Here is a 12,446-nt window from a genome sequence, read left to right as displayed (position 1 = left end):
TTTACACCACGACCTGCAGGAGAGTCCCTCTCAGGCCCCGGGGGCAGCAGCGAGCAGGCGACGAGCCTCCGCAGGCAGCAGGGGCAGGGCAGCACAAGTAGGATCTGCCAACCAGAGTCTAGAAGGCCGGGGCCGAGCGATCGAAGTCCGCGACAGCCTTAACATGGAGCCGACCAGCCCAGCGCAGAATACCAGAAGGACACTCCAGACAGGTCCGGCGACATTTGCAGCAATCGGGTGCAGCCCCAGGCACCACAGCCGCGGGTAGCAAGCAAGAGGCGGCGGGGACCACCCCTCTCCCGCCCGCAGTCCAACACCTCCAGCAAGGCCGCAGCCAGCACCCAACACGCCTGGGAAACCCAGAGCAATGGGTGCCCCACCATTTCAGCAATCTGGCGATCAGCCGCACAAGAGCGGGCCCCGAAGGTATAGGATAACGATCAGGATAGAAAGGCATTGGCCGGAGCCTCTCATGTGGCAGCCATCTCAGGCAGCCACGCAACAGCACCCCCCAGCGTTCTCTTAAGGGTTAAATACATTTTCTTGGGTGAACTACTGTTCCCAAGAATAGCAAGGTGTAATTGATCCTACTTAACTTTTTACTTTGCAGGTTATGGAAGATTGTATGCAGTACCCTGTGGGATACTGCACCAGCCTTGCTTGTCCTCTTGGCAATAGTTAACCCAACCTTTGGTATAAGCATGTACTGGACAAGGTGATAGAGTGCCTAAGCAGCCAGGCTCATCTCAAGAGGGATCAGTGTGAGTTGTAGGATCATTACACAGATTCACAGTGACAAGTATCCAAATAAACACTTCCTCTCAAGGTTTCTTGATTAAACAATTATTTATTAATTTCACAGTCGGTTGAAAAAGCCTTCCTTAGGGAGCTACTATATCGGTAACATACTTACAAAATACACTCAGTTTCAATAGATAGCCATTTGGGATGACACACAGACTACGTACACCCTGAGGTTACTTAAATAACTAGGACACTGGACAGATATATCATTGGAACATTCAGAGCAATACTGAGGTTAGTGTAAAAGGAAAAGGTTTTAGGGAATAAAACGAAGGTTAACAAATATTCTTAAGCGTGTAAGTACTTTTGAACGCTTTCCTGAAGAACATTTAAAGCACAAAGTCAGAGTTAAGAAGATGCTTTCAGGGAGCCAAGCCAGCGAACATTAATTGAGCTGAAGCACTTCTTGTAGTGGAGTAAAAATCACAATATTTTAAAAGGCTTTGTTTAAAATGAAATCACTGTAGGGCCACAAGCTGGGAGGCTTGTGAGGGGCAAAGCTGCAAACTCTGCAAAAGCAACCATGACAAGCCTCAACTGAGAACAAGCAAGTCTACACAAGAGGCAAGTCCCCTTAGTTTTACAGTACCTCTGGTTTGAAGAAATTGGTTCCAGCTGGCTTCTGTTCCTGGCCTCAGTAGTGGGGACAAGGACGACATTGGGAACTCCTGCACTAATGGAAGGTCGGCGGCAGCAAAGGGAAACTTCAGCTCCTCGTGGCTCTTGCAAGTAATACCACCCCGGTTATCGGATACCTTTAGGGACTTTCCTCACTTTCCCCCACATCTGGGGTCTAGCACTGTTGAGGTGGCGCAGGCTTGGTCAGTTCTGCTTCATGGAGTGGAGGATCTTCCTGTAGCTCAGGTCCAACTTAAAAACTAGACTCTATTCTAGTGTTCCGCTCCCTGGCAATCGGTTCCTGCAGCAGTAATGGCAGTACAGCCAGCTCCGAGAGGATGTCCAGAAGAGTTAAACTTTGGGGTGGATTGGTCCCTCCAACCGGAGGAGGAGTCTGTTGCAGGGCTTCTCTAGCCGAGGCAAATTTGGAGCGTCAGCAATGCAGCAGGGTTTCACAGAGCAAACCCAACGGTCCAGGAGATGCAGAAAGAGTCTCTTCGGATTCCTTTTGTCCAGTGGTCGACTGCCTTCCAAGCAAAAAGCCTATTTTATGCAGGTTTCTCCCATTCATTTGCAGCCTAGCGGTCACTCACAGCAGGGTGGCTGTCCTCCAAGGACAGCTAGCCAATCACCTTTGGGTGCATTCCTGTAACCAAGGAGATCACATGGAGTCTGGCAGCTACTACCTTGCTTCCTGCCCTGCCAGACAGAAGCCAGAGGCAGGCTTCACCAGTGAATGCCGCCAAAACCAAAAATGAACAAAGGGACCAAACCTGGTTTGGCGCACAGAGTAAATCTCAAGAAGGACCTTTCCAACAAGAAATAAAAAAATAAAGCACCCAGGGGTGTTTTACTGCAGCTGCAATTGCAGCCCGCAGTAGAAACACAATGGTAGAAAAAAAGTAAACCACTGCCACCAGCCATTAATTGTAAAAATGGTTAAGAAATGTTACATAAGAAACTAGACAAAGGGGTTACCAAGTAATCCCTCCAGCACCCTATTGCAAGATGGGGTGTGATGGGTCTAGAAAGTTACAAAAAGTCAATTTCACTTCACTGCTCTTGGAAACAGTTGCCGGATGCGTCCATTGCAACCGTCTCCGGTTGAAGGGGTCTGGAAATCCTCACTCGCCGACAGATGCACACACCACCACTGGATCGCTCAACATAAACTCAGTCTAGGGTGATCTTGTCCTCGAAGCTTCCCAATACCTGGATCCAAGAGGCATCGAGAAACTCCTGTAGTGGTCGCATCTGCAGCCTGCATAGGCGCACAAGGTAAATGCACGACGATATCATGCCAAGAAGGGACTTGGACCTACACTTGCGATCTGAAGGGTCAACAGCCGTTGTACCTTGCCCAGGATGGCCGCTATTCTCCGGAGACGCCAGACAAGACAGTGTTGAGCCGGGATCCCAGAAACGGCACGTCCTATGATGGCACCAAGAACCCTAGTTCTGCGAGTAGCCAGACGGTGCCTGCGGTGTGCTTGAAGGCGGTCTCCATCATCTTCGCTCGGATGAGCCAATCGTCCAGGTAGGGGTAGATGTGAATCCATTGCAGGCGCAGCCTACCCTGGGGCCATACACTTGATGAAAACCATTGGTGCCGACTTCAATCCGAAGGGAAGGGCCTTGAATTGGTAATGCTGTCCTTGGACCACGAAGCACAGAAACTTGGTGTCCTTTGTGAATGGGGATGTGGAAATAGGCATCCTCCAGGTCCAGCAACAATATGAAATCCCTTCTTCCAGTTGTACCAGCACGTGCTGAAGGTTGACCATCCAAACCTTCTGGGACCCGATGACCTTGAGGCGGCAGAGGTCTAATATGGGTCTCCAACCACTGGTGGTTTTTCTGACGAAGTGCCAGGAGTACACTCAAGCCTTTTGGGGACAAGTTCTATTGCGCCCTTCAGCATGTCCCATACCTCCAGCAGAAGTTGAGGGATGTGGATTTCCTACCTGGCCACCGGTGGAATGCGCAGGCACTTAGAAATTCCAGGGTGTGCCCATGGGCCAGGGCGTCGAGCACCCAACGGTCGGAGATGGACTTCCACACGCTGATGAAGATCTCCAGCTGGCCTCCCACCCAGTTCAATCCTGCTTTGCTGTGGGCCCGCCACCTTGGCGACAACAGTGACCTCTGGACTTGCTGCACCCCCTGTAGGCCTCCTGAGCAGAAGAGTGGGACGGTTGACAGTAGGACGACGAGCAACCACCAAACCCTTTAGAGTATCCCTGGCCTTCCCTCCTGAGGTTCGAAAGGACAGTCGTAGTTGCTGGAGCGTGCCAACACCCGAGCCGTCTCGGTATCCGCCTTGATGGCCTGAAACGATGCATCCACTGTCATGCCAAATAAGTTGTCCCCGTCGAAGAGCATGTCCAACACCCTCGACTGTACATCCTGGCGGAAGCTAGTGGCCTTCAACCAACGCCGAAGGCAAATGCTGTTGCCCATCTGACAGAAGTCTGTATCGGCCATGTCCGTGGCCACCGGGATGGCATGGTCCGATGCCACCTCACCTTCTTGAAGGATCTCCAGCGCTTCCGCCCTCTTGCCGTAAGTCCAGAGCGATCTTGAACCACAGCGCCCAGTCATAGCGGGCCACGATGGCTAAGGCATTGGACGACGAGATGACCCGCCGCCCCATGGCGTCCAGCTTCTTTCCCTCACCGTCCAGGGTGTGGGCGCGGAAGAGGACATCAAAGATACGCTGCCGAGACGCAGCCCTTCGTCCCAAATGTCATCCAATAGAGGGATAGAAAGTATTGTCTTCCTCTTGGCCTCCTCCTCAGGGGCTAGTACAAACAGCTCTTAGGCCCTAGCATGGCGACAGGAGGTCCACTCAGTCATCCATACCAGTCGTCGCCATATCTGGTTCTGCATCGTCCCTCGGAGGGGGATGGTGGTGAAGGGTGGCAAGGAGGGAGAGGATGTACTGACAGGGGGTATACACCCCCCCCCTCCCTCCAACAGCCCAGGTGCCATGGGATCTCCTGCCAGCGACAAGCCCATCCTCGTCTGGATCTCTGAACACAAGGTGTGCAGTGCCTGTAGGAGGTCTGCCGGATGTGGAGGTTGCTGTGGTGGCTGCAACGGGGGCAATGGCAGTGACGTTATGTCCTCTGGCTCCTCACTGCCCTGCGAAAATGTGAATTCCCCGAGCAATGGCCCAATGCCACACCTCCTGAGCCTCTTTGGACAGGATCTGCGAATGCGTGCCGCCCCCCTCCCTCCTTGAATAGACCATTGGGGTGGTATTGTCTGTCACCACTCGAACCACCGCCCCTTGGATGAGCGGTAGAAAGGATTTCAGGGCCCAGTGCACTACTCAACTCCAGTATGTTGATGTGCAACACTGCCTCCTCTTGGGAACACAAGCCTTGGACCTACGACTGGTTGAGGTGCAAGACCCTGCCAACCCACCTGGAAGGCGTGTGAACTGAAAATTCGGCTCCAGCAGGAGCATGCCCCGTACAAGATGGTCTTTGCTTGCCCACCATCTCAGGGCTTCCACTAGTCCCTGGGAGATGACCACCTTGTCCGACCATAACCCTTGACTCTGCGACCACCTGTCAAGAGAAATTCCTGCACCAGTTGCATGAACAAGCGACAGTTCGGGCTAGGGGGGGGGTGCATGATGCCATGGACCCCAGCAGCAACATGTAACGGCAGACCGAGATCAGTTCCTTGGCCCCATTCGGCTGCTCTGGACTGCAACAAAACCAACTCCCTGGAGGGCATCAGAAAGGATTTTGTGAAATTTACTGCGAACACCAGCCGTTGTAACAGGTTCATGGACGCCTGGAGAGACTCCCAACGCCCTTTCCGGTGACAGTCTCCGTACCAGTCAAGATACAGGTGCACATGATGGCACCCCCCCCTGGCCTTATTGGGATGTGCAAGTAAGCGTCCTCCAAATGAACTACGCCAGGAACTCCCGATGGCACCGCCCGGAGCCCATCTTGCAGCGTAAGCATCTTGAACTTCAGGCGTTGCAGATTTTTGTTCAACAGCTGAAGAATAGATCTCCACTTTCCATTGGGATTATTGATAAGACAATACCGGAGTACACCCCTTGGCCCCGCTCCAACACCAGTTCCATCACCCCTTTCGCCAACATGAGTTCAACCTCCTGCCTTAGGACAGGCAGGTGCAGCTGCACCACATGCACCGAGGAATTGTGAGTTGAGGATGCCAAAACTCCAGAGTGGCCGAGACGTGCCGTATCCAGTACCCAGTGGTCTGCGTGTCGAGACACTGCCCCCAAGTTGACTGCCTGCATGGCAGCCAATGGTGAGACTTATTAGACTGCCATCCCTTAAAGTTGAGGAGGCAGGACCCTTTGCTGCGTCTGGTAGTCTGCTTTTCTGCGCTGGCTGAACGAGCGCCTGAAGCCTTGGGAAGAGTAACCAGGGCACCCAACTGTGGGAAGCGGCAAATCTGGCATTACCAGAGGCCCCTCGAAACACCCGAAAGGGATGAGAAGAACAGCCCGTTTGCAGAGGGGCCCCCCACCACCAAGGATTTTGCCGGCTCGGGGTCATTCATTCCTTGAGCGCCTTATCAATTTTTTGGCAAAGAGCTGTTCCCCTTCACAGGGCATATCCACTACTTTATGCTGGACCTCAGGACGAAAGTCAGTGCAGCGCAACCACACCTGCCGCTGGAGAACACTGCCAATATTGATTTGCTTGACGCCCGACTTTGCCAAGTCCACTGCAATGTCGATGCTGTGGTTGGAGGCCCCCCTCCCCCTTCCGAACCAGCAGCATAGCCTCTTTGCGTCGTTTCCGGGAGATGTTCCAATATCGGGCCAACTGGTGCCATATCTCCCCGTCATACCTGGCCATAATGGGGGTCGAGTAAGGTGCCTTAAACTTCTCCAGAAGCCCCTTCACTGCTGGTTCCGAAAAAGGGTGGCGCATCATGCGCAGGCACTCCTGCCACACATGGTCCAAAATGGGGACCTAAAGGACTGCCTTCCGTCTCTTCCCGATGTGATTAAAAACAGTCTTTACGCTCATCCTCAGGAGCAATGCTAAATTCTTGGCATGCCTTCGCCATCCTAGGATGAAATGCCCTATGGTTCCACAACCCACTTATCGTCTCACCTAGGCGATCCAAATCGACCAGCTCCAACCCCACCGGCCTGGGCAATGGCAGCCGCACCTGAGGCGAATTCCTGGGGAGACTCGGGCGACGGGCACACTATGCACCACTGGAGCCACTGGGTTCGGAGCCGCTGAAGTCGTGCATCCAATTGTCCCAACAGCGACTGGAGCGTACTAAACACCTGCATGGACAGCAGAGTCAGGGTTCACCAAGGGGTACAGGGGCGCCCCAGCCCCACTCAACGTAGACGGACCTGCCTCCCACAGACCCAGTGCTAACTGCTGGAAACCTGGTTCATGCTCCTCCAGACCCTGAGGACACTGAATATGAAGCTGGATTTTGTTGAATGTCCACTGGGAGCAGCGCCTCGAAGCTGGCCCCAGACTGCCACAGCTCCCCTTGTCGGCAACAACCCACCATCCGCCTCCAGCTGCGTCATCAACAGCAATTGAGGACCACTGACAGTCACTGCCGTAGACGGAGCCGGTGACACCCGGCAACGAAGGGGGTGAGGATTTCACCACACTAGACGGAACCTCTGTTGATGACCTCGCCAACACAAAGGCCTCTTCAGTCCTAGCATTCTCCGGCAACGCATGAGAGTGGTTGAATCGCCGGAACGGTGTTTGGACGAGTCTCGGCTGGAAGGGGACCCATGCTGGTCCTTAGAAGAGTGCTTCGAAAAAGACCCTCACCCTCTCCACAGACGCAGACTTCTACGCAGACTTTGCGGGCCTATCACTCGACCCCTTGACTTGTCTGGTCTCGCCAACCTGGAGAGCGAAAAGCTACTCACAACTTTGGAACGATGCAACCTGGATTCAGAGGAACCACCTTTGCCTACCTACGATGCTGGCACCTCCATCAGTTGCTTCTTGGCAGGGGGTTCCACGGACACGGTCCTCTGCTGCATAGACAACCACACCGCTGGAGCCGAAGATTAGCTTCCCCAGGACGAAACCTCCGAACCCAGTTAAGTGCCCTCGTTGAGCCAACAAATCAGCCGGCGGTTTTTCTGCAAAAACCCACGACAGATCTCACAGGCGTCCGCCGAATAATTGGGGTAAATACAATACAGGCAATCTGCATGGCTGTCAACCTCGAAGACCTTTAGGCCGCAGGTTCTGGCTCACAAACATTATCGCCCAAGTACGAAAGCACGTCTAGAATACCAAGAGTAGACACTAGGTGATCCAACTGTTTGGAGACGGTAGGAAATCCAAAGGAAAGCCACAGGGGCAGGCTATTTATACCAGACGTCCTATTGGTGTAGCCTAAAGCACCCAAAAAGGATGTCGATAGGACAGTTGGCTAGGTTAAACTTACTGAGGTTTCCCAGCCTGACGGGAAAGATTCACAACATGTGAATCCATGAAAGATCCAATGCTGGAGAATGGTTCAGCACCAGCAATCCACTACTTTGTAATATTTTTCAATCATTACAAGTTTAGCAGTTCATTCCCTAATGGAGGTCTTCAGTCAGTTGAAGGGTGCACAGTCATATGCTGCAGCAGAAAAGACATAGTTGCTAACTTTAGAAACTTTTAAAGTAGAATGCTTTAGTGGAATAAAAGTTAGTAGGACCCTTGGAAAGGACGCCCTCTAGGTTTACAAGCTGTTGGGCGTGGGCAAGGGTTAACACCCAACCTCTGAATATAGTAGGAGTGACAAGTTGGCTTGAGTTAAGAAGCCCACAGTACCTTTAGAGCATTGAAGAAAATGCTGCTGGATCCTTTCCTGTGCAGAAGAGGTGGACCCGGTCTCCTGTTGCTTGGTTGTTGTGATGAAAGGGACTCTTAAGGGGGTGGCACAGCATCAGTCGTGAGAAAGGAACCTAGGCAAGGAATTTATACTCCCAAGTCTGTCTGCGGTTTTGGCGCCTTGTTAAAGCTGTGGTTGATCTGGGTTCATTCTACAGCACTCTGGTGAGGGGACTGGGGGGAGGTGAGGAGTGGTGGGAGTTAAGGGGGGGAATTAGTTCACGTGAGGACTAAGCGCTGCAATTGGGTCAGAAATCCCCTGGTATTGGTGGTTTGCAGCATGTCAGGGGAGGAGGTGGGTGGTTTGTTCTGCAGGTCATCTTGGGGCTAGTTGGTCCCACCAGCAAAAGGGAAGTGGTAGTCTTTGGAACTCCTGTTGATTAGAAAACAGGGTCAGGACAGCAGTAGTCTCTTCATGGTTCTTGAAAGGGTCTGTCAGCATGTCTTCTGCTTCAGATCTTCTGTTCCAGTGGTTGACTAGACTTCTGCCCCAGGAACTTCACCATTTATCAGGATCTCCCCCCCCCCCCCCCCCCCCCCCCCCCCCCATTTCATTCCTCTTTAAACTACCTGCAGTTTACAGAAAGGGGTTTTGGCTGTCCAATCAGGACAGCCAGCCCTCAGTGGAACTGGTTCCATATTCAGGCACATAGGAATGTAAATGTTAGCCTGCGTCACATCTAGACAGCATCATCAATGTCGGCCAGTGCCACATCTAGACTGCATTATGAATATTATCAATGCAACATTTAGATGACTTGTGAATGCTAGCTTGCTTTGCATCCAGACAGGATTTTGAATGTGGGCAAGTGCCACATTTGGCTAGAATTATTATTGGCGTGCGTCGTATAGACAGGATTGTGATTAGCCAGTGCCAGATCTAAACAAATGCAGAGATTCACGCAGCACATCTAGAAAGGTGGTGTAAATTAAGCACTTATCACTTGTAGATAGCAAGGCCAATAACCAACCCACTAACTTTCACACCCCTGCATGCACCTCTCAAACGCCAACCTAACAATCACAACACTAAAGCACAAACTTCACTACACCGCAACACACACACACACCGCTTCGCACCACAGCACAATGGCTACCGACTGGAAAGCACCCCCCCCCCCAAGCTCAACTGCAAACAGGACATAACTGCTCTCTTGCACTTATCCTGCTCGTTCCCACCAACTCCACCCCCAGACCCATTCCTTTTCAGATCTGCCAGGGGACCACTCTGGTGGTGATAGCGGTACAAATATCCTTTAACATTAACCTATCCAACAGACTTGCTGTTATGTCTATAGTTATAGACTGGACTATACCAACTCCCTATACCTGGAGCATCGGCATACCAACCTAACAAACTACAAAGAACCCAAAACACTGCCGCCAAACTCCTTCTTGCCCTGGGACACAGGCCACATCTTCCCTACTCTCTGCACACTCCACTGGCTCCCTGTCTGACGTAGGGCCACCTTCAAAACCCTATGCATTAACCAGCGAAACGCTACCTCCCATCGCGCACCTAAGATAGAGCACGGTCTCTTCCAATCTGCCAGGATTGGAGGATTTGCCTTCTCAACCTTGGCCCCAACTTTGTGGAACTCACTCCCTCCACACATTCAACACACCCAAGACTACATGCCCTGCCACAAAGCTCCCAAGACCTGGCTCTTTCCATAATGCCGCTTAAGACCTTTGAAGGCCGCGAAGACCTTATAACCTGCAGACAAACGTGCAATGAAATACTGAGCAGTGACACCACTGAATAAGACTAAAGCCACTGTGTATGCAGCAATTGCAAAAACGCATATTGAAACCCTGAACTGTGGGCTCGTAAGAATAAAACCAGACACTTGCCTCTCCTATCACTATGCTTACTACACCAACACAGAATAGAGAGTAGCTACACCCCTCGATCAATTTCGGCCTAGCTGCTCACATACGAACAATACCCCACAAACACCTCAACATCCTGCTAGAACGCAGCTATACCCCCACGAAAAATCAGCCTAGCTGCACACATAAGCGTCCTACACAGGCCTAACGCAGCAAGAATCCAGCCTCAGATGAACCTCTGACTGCACACATTCAACTGATCTCAATACCGCCACACCTAATGCTAACATGCAGCTACCATCAGGCAAGCTCATCAGCTGCGCACATAATGTGTGCACCCAAGCCCCCTACTCTCTATTGATCTGGACTATGGTCCCCAAGGGTTTCAATCCACAAGCGCTTTGAGGTCATACTAATGATATATAGAGCGCTATAAAAGTGTCAAACAACATCAGACAAAGGATAGGGGAGTTTGCAAGGACAGGAAGCCAGGGGAGGAGTCGCACACTGGAGCCTTGTACTAAAGGTTCTGGTAGTATGGCAGAGCAGCCAGGTTTATCCAAGGATGGAGATGTGAGCTGTAGGAAAGTACAATTATATCGATACATACATAGGCACAAAGAAACTTACACTTGTAGTAAAATAGATATTTCATCTACGCAAGTTAGTTATATCCATTTAAGTATTATCTCAAACAATAGAAAACCAAGGCAATACATGAGTAAGCAAATAATGGGGAATTAGAGATCATGAACACAGTTCAACGGCAAGTAAAATCGCTTGTTGTACAAACTTGGACAATTCAACATCAGTAATAGCAGTAAAATACGTTTCCGATGCTTTTAGGCTTTAGTAGTCCATACCTATATAGTAAGGAGTTCTTCAAAGTCAGATTGGAGGGGAAGCAGGCAAGGGACAGAAGCAGAAGAGGCAAAGTTCCAGAGTATTTGTCAATTACAATTAAGATGCTTTTGTGGGTCAAAAAGGTGTCGGGGACCTTCGGGGAAAGGCTCCCTATAGGCGCACAACATTAGGCCTGGGTGGCCGGGTATGGGTGAACAAAACACCAGAAGCAGTACTGCCTCAGAGTCCACAGTACGAGGAGAGGTGAAGATGCAGCTGGGTTATTTCACATTGCAGCAACAGTGGATCTGGTTTCTTGGTCGTGGTGACGCAAGGAGGTACTCTGGAAGGGATTTTGCAGCAGCAGTTTAAAGGAATCTCGTCAAAGGATTCTTAATTCTTCAGCATGGCATGGATTCACATGCTCATGAATATTCCCAGTTAGGCTGGGCAAAGCGCACCGTAAAAAGACAAGTTTGAAACCGTCCTCTATCACTGAACTCTGGGTCATACTGCCCCAGCCAATGACTGCCTCTCCCCAATCCCCTCCTCTGGCAGCCGTCTTCAGATTTTTACTGCACGTTCAAGTGTTGGGAGTCCTTGTGTTTTGCTCGGTGGAGTTGGTCTACGGTTTTTGCGCTTTTGACAAAAAGTTTATTTTATTGCATACTGTCCAATAGGCAGTCTGTACCAAAAGTTGTCAAAGAGGATACCAAGTCTATGGAGAGTCTTAAAAATTACGCCCCTAAAAGAGTAAAGCAAAAAGTGCTGGAGTAGACAGTTCAGGAAGAAATAATTGCCATCAAACCTTAATAACCACCCTTAACACCCTCCCAGACACCCGTATAAAACTGTAGGTGGTGGAGATGTACTTCATCTTCCTAATTAAGTGATATCCGAAGTGCAGATTAACTCCAGTCTAGCAATAGAGAAAAGATACATGGTTTGGTTGAGTGTAGCTTCCAATGCAGCTTGCCACACAGATTTACTTTATTTCCATATTCCACTCCCACAAACACTAGCAATGTAAAGCTGCCACAGGGCAGTGTACACACTATAAAGTCTAACAGCAGCACTGAAGTGCTGTCCCATAAAGGATTGCAACTCAGTATGCAGAGTCAAACTGCTTTTTTATAATGCAGTTTAAGCAGCATTCTCCAGTTTGATAGGGTAATCTGCAAGTACCAGGAAATATTTAAGCACCAACTTGTTCAGTGGAAGGGTATCAGTGGTAAAGAAGCTAGTTGCCCGTCTTAACCTGACAAAATAGGAACCATACATTAGTTGCATCAACATTATAGGTAATACTTACAGTGAGGTTATCCCTCAGCAGTTGCATGATAAGAGTGCTGTCTTTGTACGACTCTTCATTGAGTGTGTCCAGCTCTGCAATTGCCTCATCAAACGCCTGTCAAGACAGGAAAAATATTTTTAACTGTTCCACTCAAATGCAAGTATAGTAAACTAAAG

At 50.5% G+C, this 12,446-nt stretch overlaps 1 protein-coding gene across 2 annotated transcripts in view; it reads right to left on the bottom strand.

The window, feature by feature from the left end:
- YWHAB (tyrosine 3-monooxygenase/tryptophan 5-monooxygenase activation protein beta) overlaps positions 1–12,446 on the bottom strand; it is a 114,355-nt gene that overhangs the window by 14,817 nt on the left and 87,092 nt on the right. For both annotated transcript variants that reach the window (XM_069651350.1, XM_069651351.1), the window contains exon 5: positions 12,289–12,384. In XM_069651350.1, the coding sequence (XP_069507451.1) occupies positions 12,289–12,384 (96 nt within the window). The remainder of the gene's footprint in view (positions 1–12,288; positions 12,385–12,446) is intronic.

This window comes from Ambystoma mexicanum, chromosome 3p (genome assembly GCF_040938575.1).
Source record: "Ambystoma mexicanum isolate Mex_15411 chromosome 3p, UKY_AmexF1_1, whole genome shotgun sequence".
Lineage (NCBI taxonomy): Eukaryota > Metazoa > Chordata > Amphibia > Caudata > Ambystomatidae > Ambystoma > Ambystoma mexicanum.
This window is presented reverse-complemented; position numbering and strand designations above follow the sequence as displayed.